This window comes from Mus caroli, chromosome 6 (assembly GCF_900094665.2).
Source record: "Mus caroli chromosome 6, CAROLI_EIJ_v1.1, whole genome shotgun sequence".
NCBI lineage: Eukaryota > Metazoa > Chordata > Mammalia > Rodentia > Muridae > Mus > Mus caroli.
This window is the reverse complement of record NC_034575.1, coordinates 13,992,769-14,009,893: the sequence shown is the minus strand read 5'-3', so window position 1 is coordinate 14,009,893 and position 17,125 is coordinate 13,992,769. Positions and strand designations below refer to the sequence as shown.

The 17,125-nt window shown below is 39.6% G+C and overlaps 1 protein-coding gene and 1 long non-coding RNA gene across 5 annotated transcripts in view; one reads left to right on the top strand and one right to left on the bottom strand.

The window, feature by feature from the left end:
* Window positions 1-5,157, bottom strand: part of LOC115031302 — an 11,264-nt gene extending 6,107 nt beyond the window's left edge. Inside the window, exons 1-2 of the long non-coding RNA XR_003836918.1 lie at window positions 5,034-5,157; window positions 4,621-4,780 (exon numbers count right to left, since the gene is read on the bottom strand). This is a non-coding gene — a long non-coding RNA (uncharacterized LOC115031302). The remainder of the gene's footprint in view (window positions 1-4,620; window positions 4,781-5,033) is intronic.
* Window positions 1-17,125, top strand: part of Cttnbp2 (cortactin binding protein 2) — a 147,399-nt gene that overhangs the window by 83,149 nt on the left and 47,125 nt on the right. For 3 of the 4 annotated variants that reach the window (XM_029478378.1, XM_021164810.2, XM_029478376.1), the window contains exons 5-8: window positions 1,772-1,975; window positions 3,286-3,385; window positions 5,600-5,750; window positions 8,576-8,827. In XM_029478378.1, the coding sequence (XP_029334238.1) occupies window positions 1,801-1,975; window positions 3,286-3,385; window positions 5,600-5,750; window positions 8,576-8,827 (678 nt within the window). In that variant the 5' untranslated portion in view covers window positions 1,772-1,800. Of the gene's footprint in view, window positions 1-196; window positions 1,976-3,285; window positions 3,386-5,599; window positions 5,751-8,575; window positions 8,828-17,125 lie in introns of all 4 variants that reach the window. The other variant, XM_029478377.1, reaches the window with a different exon arrangement.

The window sequence follows — 17,125 nt, the reverse complement described above, 5'->3', positions numbered from 1 at the left end:
GTGTGTGTGTGTGTGTGTGTGTGTGTGGGTACGTGCATGTGTACATGTTTGCGTGTGTGTGTGTGTGTGTGTGTGTGTGTGTGTGTGTGTATGCTTGTGTGTGTGTGTTGATAGCATGAAAGCAGGTCCCCTCCCTGTTCTGCTGGGGACAGTCGTGTAATGCTTCCCTCTTGCTTGTGTTTGCTTTACAGTCAAGGTGTCCTGCCTTGGTATTTATAATTTTCTGTCTATCATCCATTTCTAATAAGTACTGATTTAATTTTTGTGGGCCTGTTTTTTTTTTGTTTGTTTGTTTTTAAGAAAATACAAAAGGTAAAATGTACCAGAGAGGAGCCTTCTTGTAAGTATGAAGTAAAAATACTACTTTTCTAAGAAGACCTAATCAATATGGATGGGGAAATATTATAAAGATTTGAGAAATATTGAATTTTATAAACATTTTAATTGTCTGTCATTGCTGTCCTGCTATGATAAAACAATAAATAATCCATGGATTCAAATTATTGGTTATAAAGTTATAATTTTGAGGTTTCAATATTCCATGGATTTCTATTTGCATAAATGGCCTCTCTTTGATTTATTTTCATTAAGAATTTTCAATATTCTGAGAAGCTTCTTTTATATGTACTTTAACTATATCCTGAAACAACTAAGGCCAAAAATCTGTCATTAATCATAAGAATTGAATATTACATCATGTTAGTGTAACTACTACCTGATAGAGGGAAAAGAAAGCACACCTATAATACCTTGCTGAAGAGAATGTTACATGTCCCCACGGAAAGTCTGCTTGAAGCATCTCAATGTGTAGTTCTGTACAGTACTGCTTGAAAGTATTGGGGCTCACTCGCTGTATTTAAGCTGAAAAAGCACAGTTACCAATTAAATAAACATTTGTACTTTACTGTTTTTACAGCCTTTTGATCAAGGAAGGATTCAGAAAATTTTCCAGGCTATATGCAGCCGACTTCACACTCTTAACAGATTCTGTTCTAAAGCTGCTAAACACTGATGAGAACTATCTAACCATGATAACTCTTACAGTCTTTGTTAAAGCCATATGGTAGAGTGCCCTGCTTCGTTGGCCAATTCCAAAAGTTTGTTAGTCCTGCTGGGAAGATGGCGAGAGATGATAGTTTTCAAAACTGTTATTGAACTCTGTGCTGCCATACAATACAGCTATATATATTGTATTTCTGTTAGTTTTTAACACCCATTATTTGTTTCTCAGATATGGAAATTCAAGGAATAGAACAAACTCCTTGATAGAATAAGGCCCATTTCCTGGCTTATACAAAATAATTATCTTAAAGACATTGTTGAAGAAACTCTTTGAAGTTACGGTGGTATCTTACACCTACTTTATTTACATTGCCATATTAGTATTGAAATCAAGGTAACCTTTACACAATTTTAGGATTCAAAATGTTTTGAAATTCTAAATAGAAATTTAAGTTTGTGAAGTGTGATAGCCAACTTGGTTTCCTAAAACCAAACCAATTATTTCTTTAACTCTTTTTTTTTTTTTGGTGCTAAACTGACAACTAAAAATAACATGTCCTCATCAAGGTTAATTTAATTAGCACCAGATAGAAAGTCTGAAAATAACAGTATGGGTTTGTGCTAAGAAAGTATTAACAGATTGATAATGTTAGAAACCATGTAATCTTCTAGGGATACATGTTCATGTCTCTGTGTGTGTGATTCAAAAAGGAATGGTAGTATGTGTCTCTTCTTCCTGCTCACTAACTAGGGTCACTTTAACCTACAGGCTGGTCACCCTCCCTAACCCCTTTGCTAATGAGTGGTGGTCCTGCCCCCCTGGCTGGCAGGCCCACCCTTCTTCAGCAAGCTGCTGCCCAGGGAAATGTCACTTTATTATCAATGCTGCTTAATGAAGAAGGACTGGACATAAATTACTCCTGCGAAGATGGCCATTCTGCCTTGTATTCTGCTGCTAAGAATGGACATACAGGTAAAAAGCCAGAACAAAACAAAACAAAACAAAACAAAACAAAACAAAACAACAGTGTCTTACCTTAACACACTTGGTAAAAGAATGGATGACCAAAGGTGATTTAAATCACTGCTGTGAGCAAAAGATCTACTTGGATTTCAATTTTTTTTTTTTAAGGAGGAACAGAATGGGGAATTTTTTTTTAATGAGTTTTAAAGTCTTATGAATATTTAAGACCTAATTATATGGTTCCTTACTGTAAAATGTAGAGCAAGTGGCAAATCAATTTTCACAAATGTACAACAAAATATATTGTCCATATAGGGATTATTAAACACACATTAAAATGTAACTCTCCATCTGAGGTCATTCTTGTCAGGACAGAGTAACCCTGATTTCTTTGGTAGGAAGAATACCTGCTATGGGAGAAGCAGATCTTCCAGGCTGTTAAGCTTAGGTGTTGAGTGGCTGCCACAGTGAGGTTTTACCAATTAGAAAGAGTGGACTTGTAATAATTTATAGTTATTTTGATTGGTTATTTTTTTTGAGAAGTGAAAACTTACTATAAATGATATGACAGCAAAGACTAATAATTCTTTTTACTCTTTAAAATGCAAATCTTGTAGTTAACTATACTAAAACACATGGTAACACAGAAAAAGAGACGGCTTGACTACATGTTCTAAGTTACTATGGTGTGTGCACTGTGGACTATTTCCTGGTTGGATCAGATAGACTCGGAGCTAAGGAGACTCAGTAGATTTAAAGCACTTTGGAATTCAAAGGCACTGGGGGAATTTTCTTCACTGTAGAGAAATTAAATTTAGATCATTCAGTATTATTTATGAAAGTTCTGTGTTAGTGATGTTTGTGTCTCAGGTGGGTTTCTGTGGGCTTTCCTTGATCTTCAAGTAGTCAAGTGTAGGATGGCCCACATAGAAGTACTTTGATGATTAAATTAGCATTAATCATTCAGTAAGAATGTAACTATATAAATACAGTTTGGTAAATGGATCTGATTGTCTGCCCCAAAACATTCTTTTGAAGAAACTCAGGCCTAGAACCTAGCAAAGTATTTTTCTGATACATGGTATTCTTTTTTTACCCATCAACAACTCTACTCGAAATATTATTTTAAAACCATGTCTTGGTGGCTGTGGAGATATCCTGTCTTCAGGGAAAGAGATGGCTTTCCATGTGAAAGTCTGTGGTATGCCACATCCAGCAGGACAGAGCTGTCAGGTCAGCCTTTGCTGCTAGATTCTCTGCACAGCTTAGAGGGAACCTGGCATCATTGCACTGAGTGACCTTCTGTTAAAATCCTGTAGACTGTGTGCGATTGCTGCTGAATGCAGAAGCCCGAGTCGACGCTGCTGATAAAAATGGCTTCACACCCTTGTGCGTCGCAGCTGCTCAGGGACATTTTGAGTAAGTGATGCTCTTCATTCTTCCTTTCCTATGGAAGTGGCCCCCTTTGTTATATTTGGCACAGAGTTCCCTCCTGCTAAGTATGTAAATGAGTGGTTAATAGTCATTGAGAAATCCACCAAACATATTTGAGTGTTCAAATGCAAAAGAGGACCTTAGATTTGTTCTTCATAATAATAGTTAAGTGCTGTACCTAAAGCAAGCATGTATATGTCTAGTCTGTATATAATCTGTATATAGATGTATACAATCTGATCTATCCATCAATGAACTTGCTTCTGGAAAAGCTCAACATTAGTATAGCAATGGAGAACAAAGTAAGGAATGCCGAGAGCTTTGTTTGGTTTCTCTTTTCTATAAAGGCTTTTGATACTGCTAACATTAAAAGTAGAACGTAGAATTACATTATTTACTAAAATCCCGTTATTCTACAGTAAGGTAAGTTATTTAATAGTACCAAATGCTCATGTTTCTTCATTCGCAATTAAGAGAAAAATCAAAGCAAAGCTTTTGCAAACTGAAAGTAGCTCATGTACAAAGGTAACCTGTCAATTAATATGCATATAACTTTAACCATGAGTTCTAAAGGAGCTTCGAAGTCATTAAATACAGGGATTTCTTTTTAAAAACTAAAAGTCCCATTTTAATAATAGAATATCGTCAAATTGCTGTCCTGCCTGTGCTGAGCTGGCAGGTTGTGAGGAATAAATACTGCAGCCACCTTTCAGATCCATCTGTCCAGAGAGAAATAGTCTTGCACAAATTACAACATCCATGACATTTTGGTTATAAGCCTTAGCCTTCAACAGCTGAGCTACTTCCCCAGCTCACACTATACCATTCTTAAAATAAAGCATTTTAGAATTCACATCAGCACTGTTAATTCTAAGTGTGTTCTCCAGTATTCCTGAGGCAGCCTTCAGTGTCTAGAGTCATTGCTCTTATGTGTCTGCCATGCGTCTCGGCAGCCTGGCTTCAGTTTGGGAACTCACAGGAGCTACTTTTTTTTTTTTTTAATTTTTAATATTTTTATTACATATTTTCCTCAATTACATTTCCAATGTTATCCCAAAAGTAGAGAAAGTACCCAAGGAGCTAAAGGGATCTGCAACCCTATTGTTGGAACAACATGATGTACTAACCAGAACCCCGGAGCTCTTGTCTCTAGCTGCATATGTATCGAAAGATGGTCTAGTCGGCCATCAATGGAAAAAGGAGCTACTTTTTGCTGTTACCTTCTGGTTATATTCTGTGTCCCACTGAACAGATCTCTCCTGCTGGCTTGGGTTTCCGTGTCCGTGACCTTCATGTTACCAGGCCATCTGTAAGCTCCTTGCTTGGAGGATTTCACTGTCACAGTACAGAAGCATGGATAGCTTCGGACAAAAATAAAACCTGTGGAAATTCAGGAATCAGTAAATTTAAAGATTGCGTTACACAGATATGTCAGCGTGTTACTTAAAAAAAAAGTAATAACTTATGTAAGCAAAATACTGAAAGAAAAATGAACTCCCCAAAGGCAAATCCTTCAGTTTGTCCACATTCTATCTCTGTGTTGAACTAGTCACAAAGTCACAGTCGCAGCATGGCCTCCTTTTCTTCTTGAGTGTGTTTCTGTGTAGCTGTGTCCTCAGAAGCCAGCTCTTACCCAAAGAGACAGCCTCTTCCGTCCTTCTCCCAAGGCAGCCCTTTTCCCAACCCGCTGCTCCTTTTTATAGAGGAGGCACACAGTGCCCGGCTGTCTATGCTATTTATAATCATTTTCTTGAGTGAATAAAAAAAAAATCACAGAATGATTCAGCAGCCTCATGTGGTTTTTTTGTTTTTTGTTTTTTGGTTTTTTTTTGTCAAGGCAAAAACCATTTTGAATCACAAATAATATGTATACCAAGTACGGTATAACATTTAACCTAACAAGTCAAACCTGTTCCAAGGACAACTCCTATAAAAGTTGGTAAGAAGGATCCTGAACTAGGTTTGAACATTTGTAAAAGGACAATTTTATGTTTTCATAAATTTTGAGACTAAAGCTTAGTTTTTAGTCATATGAAAGTGATAGCAAGCCAATAACGTACAGAAGGTCTGAATGAAATAATTGACACATGTCAATATGAATGCTTAGTCATGCATGTTATCTGGATTTAATACCTGGTCAGGGAGGTCTTTCCAGGTGATGCCTCATTTGTATGTAACTAATCATAATTCTATGTACAGATGTATAGAATTACTAACTGCATACAATGCCAACATGAATCACTCTGCTGCTGGAGGACAGACACCTTTATACTTGGCCTGTAAAAATGGAAATAAGGAATGTATCAAACTCCTGCTGGAAGCTGGCACTGACCGGAGTATAAAAACCAGAGTAAGTACCCTTTGGGGAGAGTGTTCCCCACATATGTTATTTATATTGTGTCTGAAAACTAGGCATATATATATATACTATAGCTCGCATATATCTACTATAGATGCACACATATGACAGGTGCAGACTCTTTTCTTTGTTATTGTTCCCTATAGAAAGCAGTATATGGCTACATTGCTTTTGCACTGTAGACATTATAAGTAGAATGGAGAGGACTTAAGTGTGTGGAAGGATGCGTGTAGGCACTACGTAAATGCTACTGTGTAGGACTATGTAAGTGCTACAGTGTTGTGTATGAGGGATGTGACCATCTCTAGAAATTCAGAGGCCATGGTCAAGAAGGCACAGTGTAGCTTTGAAACTAGCCTCCCACAAATGCTGAAGGACAACTGTGCATGGATACCCACTCTTCCGTTGTGCTTTTGCTTTAGGGATCCTGCTTTAAGTGACCTCTGTTTGAGTCTCCCCCTTGCTAATTAACAATCTGGTCCGTTTTCCCTCACAAGCCATTCAAATTCTGAGGCTAAACATAAAAAGAGGGGGGTTTTGGTGCTCTTAGTATTTCAGAATTAGAGGAGACAATGAATGTGTAAGTTTTTATTATTGAACAAATACTATTCTTTGATGCTATTATGTAATTTCTCAGACAAGAACCAATCATTAAGTATTAATATTAGCAAAGGTAACAAGGCCAGCTATGAGTATTTTCCATTGTAAGTTATTGTTAGAGCTTAAAAACAAAACAAATCTCCAGGATTATTTTTATTCGATTTCAAGTTTTTATTAAATTTTAGTTTTTTAAATTAAAGTTCTTATTGTACTTGTATGCGTGTTTTGCTTATAGGCATGTCTAAGCCACTTGCATGCTTAGTTCCCAAAGAGGATCTGGCCATCTCCCCAGATCCTCCTTTTAAAAAGAAAATCTGAAAAGGGTAGTTTAGTTTCACATTTCTTTATTTTATATATTTTATCCAATAAATATTTGATGTTTGGATATATTCGCTACAAAATGTTATCTTATTGCTAGAAGATGAATGAATTTTGCATCATTAACCCGAATAAGAACTTCAACATGGAAGGTTAAACAACATCCTGCTGAGAACACAGATCAGCGCCCCAAGCTAGCTTTGTTGGGCTGAACAGATTGTTTAGACAATACGAAAACACACTGTATAATTGATAAGTAACCGGCGGGTGTGTAATTATGTCTTATGCCTTTTAATGGTTAGGTAGTAAGAGAAAGTGGAATGTGGAAAGGTTTTTGTCTGGTCTTGTTTTTTTTCCTAGAAAGACTGTTTGGAATTTGTAAATTAGGAAGCTAATCGGCACTTCTTCTCTGTGGCCTAAGTAGGGGTCATCCCCCTGCAGAAGAAAGCAGGGATCTGCTGTTCCTGACTGCAAGGCAGATCATACCCGGCTCTAGTTAACTAACTGCCTGTGTGGTTTTTGTCTTGGTCAACTGAATTTTACTGGCATGAAATCCAGAAGGAGAGAAAAAGTCCTCAAGGGTCAGCTTAGGAAAAGCTCACAGTACTTAGTACACATTGAGATGGTTCCTTACTTACTGGCTAATTTTCTTAGCCTTTACATCATCACTTTAAAAAACAACAACAACAACAACAAACAGTGCAGTGGTGCTGAATGCCTGTAATTCCAGCACTTGGGAGGCAAAAAACAATATCAAGTTCTTGGCTAGATGCATAGTGAGACCTATTCTCAAAACACATATTAAAAAACAAAAAGTTTTATAGCTCACTGAAATATATTTAGTAGAACAATATGGAATTCTATATGAAAATGATCTTAAAACAACAATATAAAGGCAAAAAAAACCCACAAAAAAACAAAAACCAAAGCCCCAACACAAATCAATTATTTGATAAAATCTTTAAAGACAAACAAGAGTTTCTATGTTGTAGGCAGACCCACCTGTGTGTCAGAATGAGAGTCTGGGAGGGGAACGGGGATTTTTTTCCCCCTAGAACCATGCTTGTCAAATTTAAATTCATTCCTTTCCCTTGCTGGGCACAATTGATAGGCAGGTGGGGCCTCCCCACCAGAGGTCAGGTTCCCTTTATCTGGAGATAGGCCTGGGGAACTGCAGTCTCAGAGGGTACTGAGGTTGCAGAACTGAGGACCACTGCCTTGAGCTTATGATGACTCAAGAAACCAGCTAAGTGGACAACGGGGTGGGGCAGAGCAATTCATTCTAGCAAATGGCCTCAGTGATCTTAGTTGAACCATTTTCGAAGTAAGCACTGATTGGAATCCCTCCACACTCAGCAGTTCCTGAGCACAGGCCCGTGGATACCTAATGAACCTATCGGGCTTTGCTTTTTTCACGTTGCTACCTTTTCCTTTTTACCTCGAATCTTTCCTTCTGGCATTAAAATATTCAGATCATTCCAGTTAGTAACACTGGTTTGCTACAGTGTTTTTCAGTGCATTACTAATTAATTAATACCATTATCCTTGCATATAAAATCTCATTAGGATAAAGTTCACTCCATTTTTTAATACTAAATTGAAATTCTGGTTGGACAGGCACTAATACTGAGGAGACTAAGCAGGACCTCCTCGCTCCAAAAGGTAACTGTTAGGTGAAACTGATTATTTATCAACAAACATGGATCACAGTTGTGGGAATTAGTGTCACCAAGAAAAGTGAGAGAACTTAAGTTCACCGGAATATTCAGGAGTGGACTGCCTCCATTCCCTGATGCAGTGGTCCGTGACCAAGAGAATTTAGAGGTGGACTCAAAATAACACAGTTCTCACCATTAATGTTTTTCTCAACCTTTCCCGCCTGGTCAATGCATTTTCAGGATGGCTGGACACCAATTCACGCAGCTGTGGACACTGGTAATGTGGACAGCCTCAAGCTCCTGATGTACCATAGAGTGCCAGCCCATGGAAACTCTTTGAGTTCAGAAGAGCCCAAGTCAGGCTTGTTCAGCTTGAATGGAGGAGAGAGCCCTATGGGTCCATCTAAGCCTGTGGTTCCTGCAGATCTAATTAACCACGCTGACAAAGAAGGCTGGACCGCTGCCCACATTGCTGCCTCCAAAGGTTTCAAGGTGCGTCTGGGAGCAGCCGGCCCCTTTGCCCAGTTGTAAATTTGATGAGTGGCAGAGTCGTTTGTATTTGATCTAGTGTGTTTAGACTGAGTAAATTGAAATGGAGTAATACCTTTGCAGAAGGCCAAGAGTTGCTGCTACAAACTGACTCTCATTTCTCTCTAAAAGATAATTATAGTCAGGGACATGAGAAAACTTTCATTATTTAAAATCTTTTATTTATTTTATTTTTTAATCTTATATTTATTTATAAGGCATACAACAGTAAACTCAAATATTTTATCTCATCTGCCTTAGGATGGAAAGGTGAATATTAATGTAATTAGTTCATACTAGTTTCCTAGAGGGAGGATCATGACACTCCTGATAGCTAAGACTTTAGCTAAGCATTGCTACTGTCTGCAGAGAAAATGTGTTCTTAGCTCTTAGACCAGCTGTACATACTCAAGCTACAAGTGGAGAATAAGGAGACAAACTCGAGCACAAGGTGATGGACAGGCATCATATCAACACCTCAGTCTATGATGTGGAAAACTGGAGGTTATGTGTTGTAAAGAACAGGGCTTTAGGGAGATTCCACTTTGGAGATGGTTCATTCTCACCGAGGTAGAAATTATTTGGGGTCCTGTAGACTATGGGAGAGAACAATCCAGGTAAAGGAAAAATAAAAATAGAAACACAGAAGTAGGAGGAAGTAGCGAGCAGCCCCGAGTAAGTTCAGGAAAATAGGAATAAAAAAATGCTAGCTGGTCTTTGTTGCTTTGGAGGGGGTCTTCAGTAACATTTAATAAGGAGCCTGGTATAAAATTCCCAGTGAATATACATCCAGGAGAATATTTTAGAAAAATAAGATTAAATGGTTTCCCAGTTTAAATTATTTAAGAATAGTATTTAGACCATTTGGGATTTGGATCACCTGGATAGCACAGAGGACCAGACTAAGTCGTGGAAGGTGGTGGGAAACAAGGGTAATAAGGAGAGTCACAGACAGAAATGGTCAAGGCTGAAGCTGAAGATGGGTTAATGAGCAAAGTGCTTTTTGCACAAGCACAAGGAACTGTGCTTTGATAAATAGCACTCATGGAAGAGCTGAGCATGGCAGCACGCTCTTACAACTCCAGTACTGAGGGTGTAGACAGGGAGATCCTGGGGGTGAGGGGTGGGACTTGCTGGTCAGTCAGTCTAGCTGAAACAAGCATCATGCTCAAGGTGCGATTCTGCCTCAAAACATAGGGTGGAGAGCAACAGAAGAAGATACCCCCAAATTGGCTTCTGGCCTTCACATGTACACACACAGGCAAACAGCCATGCTCATATATGCACCCCCTGCATACACACACACACACATACACACACACACATGCATAGACACACATACACAACAATAATTAAGTGACTAGGGATAGAACACAGAATAAGCACGGGGAAGGAGTAGACCTGAATGGAAAGATACTATTTTGCAGGAAGAGCAAGGAAAAAGCATTGATTAGTGAGATAGCTGGTGGTTTGAGTTATCCTTGAATGAAGCACGAGACTCATTCTTTCCAGATGGAAATAGCTGTTGGGAACTATTAGGTCTACGACAGACACTGTGTCCTTCACAGTTCGATTTTCAAAAAGAGAGAGAAGAGAAAAGAGCCATTTATTTGGGGCTGGTTAGCTTACATTTCCCTTCCGGTTACTCTTTAACTCAAAGGGAAGGAAAATTCTAAGAACTGATATGTAGGTAGCATTTTAATGGAATACCATAGTGTACAGTATAAAATATTTTAGGAAACCAAAATGGAAAGTGTAAGCCATTCAAGTCTGAACATGTAGTTGCTTAGAGACTGGCAATCTTGGTGACAAGGGGGACTGCTGCTCACATCACAACCATCTCCAAAACCATTAAATAAATAAGTAAATAGATAAAATCTCTGTGAGATATGAGGAGTGCTCTATGAATACACCCAGCCTTAGGAACAAAACAGAAGTAAATCAGAGGTCTCTGACCTAAGGCGTTTGCCTGCCTGACTTCTTCTGGGAGGAACATCGTCCTTCCCCTACCCTCCATAGGGAGCTAGCCTCCAGTGAAGGATGCTGTTGCTGCAGTCTCTTCAATATGAAGTGTTCTTAGTCTCAGGGTTTTGATCATCAACGATGGTATTTCCATTAATCCCTCAGACCCTGATAGCCATAAATGTTCCTTCACTGTTGAGTAATGGGAATATGGCCTCTTTCTCCCAGAATAGGACTCTTCTGCATCCTCTTCTTTTTAAAAAGATAAGATCAATGTTTTGATCTGAGATTTTACAAAATGATTGACAACCCAGTCTGCTAAGCTGTTTAAATAGTAAATTCTCTTAGCTCTGTAGTGGGCATTTAATCTTCCATTTTGACCTCTTTATTTTATGATTAGGACATCTAAGCCCAAGAGGGTTTAATAGATAGTGGTTGGGAATGAAGCCCAGATTTCCTGATTTCATTAGTCTCTTTCACTCTACATCCTTCCTTTCTAGTCAAAAGCGTTGTAAAATATATCTGCGTCACTTGTCTAAAACAATGTTTCCATTCTGGCCAAGATAGCTTTCCCAGATTATTCATTTATAATAATTTGCTAAGGCCAGTTTTCAGAAACAATAAATCACAACTATCAGTGTGTAGTAAATCACTCTAGTTTAACCACAATAGGTCCTTGAAAATGATCTCAGTCGGCCACAAAGCTAGTCTGTATAAACCTGAAGGTGTTGCTCAATAAACTCAGACTCAGAAACAAACACGTGGCCATTCTCTCTATCACGCAGATCCTAGAGTTTTATTGTTATCTATATGCAAGTGTGGGTAGAGGCTATTCAACTGGAAACAATGTGGGGATGCACATTTAGGACTTGTTCCTGCAAAAGCCACAGCTGAAGCTGAAAATGTCATGAGCTTTTAAAAACAGGAGACAGGGGAGCCTAGGAGTCACTAGAGTAAACCCAGCAGGGAAGCAGACACCAAGGGGAAATACCGGATGAGAATATAGTTTAGTTTTATCAACTTGACAGGAATTAGAGTCACCTAAGAAGAGGGAACTTTGATTAAGAAATTACTTCCCTCTGATTGGCCTGTGAGCCTGTAGGATATATGTAGGGCATTACCTTGATTAATAATTTATGTAGGAGGGACCACCCACTGTGGGTAGTGACCTACCCCTTAGCTCCACCCCTTCGCAAGTGGTCTTGGACTTTATATAGAAAGCACGTGGTTCAAGTCATGAAGAGCAAGGCAGTTAGTAGCTTTCCTCCATGACCATTGCTTCAGTTCCTACTTTCAGGTCTGGAATTCTTTCCCTGACTTCCCTACATAATGGATCATAACTTGTTAGCTGAAATTAACCCTTTCTTCCCCAAGTTGGTTTTGTTTTGTATTTTTTGTCATGGCATTTTATCATATCAACAAGAAAGCAAGCTAGAATGAGAAGAGAGAAGGGGACTTCAGAAATAGAGAAGGCTTAAAGGAAAAAAAATGGGGGAGAGGACTGAAGATCAACAAAACAAAGCATGTATTAAAATGTCATCATGAAATTGCTGATTTCAATGGAAAATTGTGGGATTTTAGAGCCTGAAGTGACAGAGGTCACTCATTCTGACCCCTCCCTGTACATTCTACATGAAGAAGTGTTGGAAAATGGTTGAATTTCTCAATGACGGTTCATGTAGAATTCAGTTCCCACATCGGCACTTGCTTCTTTGCAGTCTTGGTTGGGTTTCCTGTGGTTACGTTTGCTCAGCCATTACTGTCTAACAGCAGCTGCTAGAGAGAAGGTTGAATCAGGGATAAGCTCTTCTTTGTTTCCTGGAAGCAGATCAAAGAACTGAGTGAAACTCTCTCTTTTGTTGTAAGAACTCTGAGAAGTCAAAATCCTGCCCAAGAACTGAGAAGATTGGAGTTGAACTCCTCTGTCACTGATAAAAGCTTATGTTCCCAGACAAATCTTCTTTATTCATGTATCTATTTATCTATCTTTTTAATTTTTTTAATGCTTTTTGTCTTCTTTGTTGGTTTGTTTGAGATATAGAGGCCTCTATTGAGATACAACAGACATGTCTGTGTAGCCAGAACTGTGGTCTAGAACTGCCTACGTAGCCAACCATGTGGTCTAGAACTGCCAGTGGAGCCCAGACTAGCCATCAACTCACAGCAGTCTGTCAGTCCGAGCCTCTCTTATGCCAGGGTTACACATGAGCCACCATGGACAGTTTTTAAGAGTATTTTCTGTTGAGAGATTATTTGACTGTCTTCCTGTGGGTGGGTCAGATTTCTAACTTATCTGTCGCCAAGTCTGTGGCTTTCTATCCCTCCTACCCTTCTGTGGTTCTCCGCATTATTTAATATTGTTAGTATCCAAGACAACCCCCTTTCCCAGGGCTTCTAATACTGCTCCATGCTCCTTTCCCCTCTGGCTACTCTAGCAATTCGAAACATCTGTTCTGGTGGGCCTCCTCCTGATATTTGCTTGTTTTGTTTTTTTTAACAAGCTCATCTGCTTTCTAGCTTCAACTGGATCTTCTGCAGTAACTAGTCCCAAGTAACTAGTCAAGTCTGCCTTCTGTACCTTCCCTGTAGAGTTTTCTTTCCAGAATCTCTAAAGTCATTTTCAGTCAATCTTCTGGACAGACTATGACTCTTCTGTTGCCATCTTTAATGTATTCTTGCACTGTGAGAGGATTGTCTGGGACTTTGCTGGGCTTCTTGCCCTGGGAGTATCAAACAGTTTCTCTTACCGAGTAGCAACCACTTCTGTTTTCACATGGCATGGATGAGATGGAACAGAGGTGCACAAAGGTTTGGATGGTACCCAAGATTTGTATTCTTCCCACCTAAGTCTTAGCTTCAAAGACAACTAGAAATCACTGAAGTTTTTCCTTATTGCATGGAACTGTATAACAGCCTTGAAGAGGGGAAAGCCAGACAAGGGATCTAGAAGGCACCAAATCAAGAGAACCAGATGTCATTTAAGATAAACAGAAATCTATTGTATATAATTATGTGTACATGAATGTATCTATATGTGGGAAGATGCTCATGGAGGCCCGAGGCTTCAGATCTGCCTGAGCCTAGACTTTCAGGCTGTTTTAAGCTGCCAGACACCGGTGCAGAGATCTGAACTCAGGCCCTCTGCAAGAGCAGTAATAGCTCTTAATACCAAGCCAGCTCTCCAACCCTGAAATCTCTTTATGTTTTAGCTTCTATGATCATTTTCTTTTCTACTTAAGTTTTAGTGAAAAAAATTAATACCATACTACATGCAAACAAAGGGAAGGATTTCCTTAAATATGCACTCCAGAACATTAGGTGACGATTGAACAAATGCTTGCAATTTGGGGCAGCAGTGATTGACAGGCAGAAACACAATGATAAAAACCTAACCAGGGTCAGCCCCTCAGCCAAATGCGGACCTGTGGTGACTTTCTCTTGAAGCTGTCACCTGTCTGGCTTTAAAGGCCTTTTCCTCTGTCATTCTGTACTTTCTTCTTTGGCATCTCTCCAGATTCCAGAATCTTGTCTTCATGTCTACTGAGTATTCTCTGAGACTGTGGAAGAAGGTTATTGTGAGTTCCCAGGGCATCTCTGTACCTAAGGGACAAACATTTTATTTGCCCAGTGTGGTCTTGTTTATTCTTCTTGTCCTAGTGAAACTATCCATTGCAGGCTTTTACTCTTCAAACATCTCAGCTTAGAGAGGTACATGACAGCCCTTTGATAACCACATTTGCTTTTGATTCACCAAAACGTTCAACGTGGTTGCAACTCTTGTCTGTTCAACTCTTCATTTTTCCTGAGCTGAAAGAAATACCAGGCTTCTGTCTTTAACCTGTCCAAATTCTTACTGCATCAGTTCAAATGAGCAACACAACTCTAGATTTTATTTCTTAGTAAATCAACTTTGGTTATTTGCTCCCCCATTCACTGTGTGCATCCTAGCCTTGTGACTTCTCATCTGTTCTTTGGATGCACTCTGTACTCTGTTGCAGGCTCCATTTTCTTTATGCAGTCATGGGTGGGACCTATCTGACAGCTAAACGCAGTGATGTAACTTACCTACTTCATATTCTGATACAGCTCTGTCACCCTTGGGGTAGGGTCTTCCACTTCTCACTGCCCTCAGACAAGTGCATGCACTCCAGAACATTAGGTGAAGGTTGAAAGAATGCTTGCAATTTGGGGCAGCAGTGATTGACGGGCAGAAACACAATGACATAATCTCTCCTAGGGTGTGCTGTGTGTAACCCACAGGACTGACTGGCCACTCTCTGGCTTTGGATCTACTGTTCCCATAGTCTCAAATGGCTTCTTCACATATCCTGACCCCGTTTGCTAGAAAATATCTTGGTTGAAGTCTCTGGCTCAAGATAAGGGTGTTGCCAAGGCCTCTCTTAATACTTCCCTTACATAGTTTGTACTTTACTGTAACTCTTTCCGTGCATCTCTCTCCCCTTCTTCCTCTTCTATAAGCAATGCTTTTGTCTCTGTATGTACTGCTCCTGGCAGAGACTAATAGTTTCCCAAGTAGTTTCTTGAACCAATGGGTGAATGGACAAGGTGTCCTTTTATAACCAATCTGTTTTCTCACTTTCTTCCTTGCCAGTATATCTTTCCCATGCATCCATCAGTTTTTACAACCCAGCTGATTATAGCATTTTCCGGCACACAGCCATATCTACCCAAGATTACCCATGCTGCTGAGCTGCTGAGCTCACAGCTTTGCAGCTGCCCTCTAACAATTCTGTTTTGACCAATTCACACCCACCTCTACCTGCTTGCTTTTACTCCAGTGTGCCTATCTTAATAGCTTCTGCTTCCCCCACCTGTAAAGCAGTGGGTACACCCACACCCAAAGGCTGTTCTCAGCACTTAGCAGGGCATTATCTGTGCATTTGTAAACTTTGGGGGGGGTGCATTTCTCTCCCTCTGACTAATCACAGATTCTGTCTAATTGTCTTAAATTTGACTTTATCTTGTCCACTTCAAACTACAGGTTTGTCCTGTACCTCCTTGGCACTTGTACCTTGCATCTGAGTTCTCCTTAAAGATCTGTGATGAGAGGTATCATCCCCCCTCACTGTCTCTTCAGTTTTTTCTCTGTGACAGTGAATCCCTACATTTTGGAACTGGACTATGAGTGAAAAGAAAACCTAAGATAGAGGTTGTAGGTTTCTGCAAGAACTGATATACCTCTATAGGACTTCAATTTCAATGTCATCCATCTGAACACCTGGGTAGCACATGCTGCCTGTTCAGGCCCACTTCCGGAAACTATTATCATAGCAGGGTACAAGGAAGAGGGAAGGTAGATTTTTTTTCTTTTTTCATCTTTCTTTCTTCCTACTTTTCTGTAAGGTAAAAACTTCCTGCTGTCACATCTGTATCCCCCTTGCTGTGGTTTAAATAAATGTTTTCCAAAGGCAGTGGAAGGCTTTTAAGGAGTAGAACCTGGTTAGAGGTCTTCTGGTAATATAGGGTCATTATTTTAAAGGGGATATTGGGAACTTGGCCCTTCCTGTTTCTTTCCATTCATTCCCAGTCAACACAAGGTTCTCAGCTTTGCTCTCCCTCATGTCCCTGCCATTATTTGCCACCTGACCAAAAGCCTAGAGCAACACAAGCAACTGACCAAGAAGGGGAATCCCTGAACCTAACTTCAAACAACCTTTTGTCTCTATACGAGTTTATGTTGGGCATTTGTTACAGTGATATAACTTGCCAGCCCTTTCTTCTTCATATTTCCCCATAAGTAACATAAAAAGTCCTCTTTGTGTATATGTGTGTTCATATGTGTGAGTGTAGGTATAACATGCATGCAATCTCAAGTGGTGCTTCTAGCCTTTTGCCTTCTTAGAGATACTCTTATTTATCACTGCCTACTCCAGCTTGAGATTCCAGTGATTGTTCTGTGTCTGCCTCCCTTCCTGCTATAAACATGCTTGGATGCTACTACCTTATCCAGCTTTAAGTGGGCTTTGGGGATCTAAACTTAGGTCTTTATACTTGCTAGGCAAGTGCTTTATTGTTGAGCTGTCTCCCAGAACCTATCGAAGTCTTTACGACACTTTTTACTTCTCCATGAGACATTGAACTGCTACCTTATTGATGCTCAGAACCTACAACCTTAACATAGCACCTAGTGTAGCACTATATATGTGTGTGTTAAACTAAGATTAAATCAGTCCTGCACCATGTAAGTATTTCCCTCCCTGGCACATAACATACATGATGATAGTCCCATAAGATTATATTGCCTTGTGACATTCAGCCATCTCAGTATGTGGAAGGGCA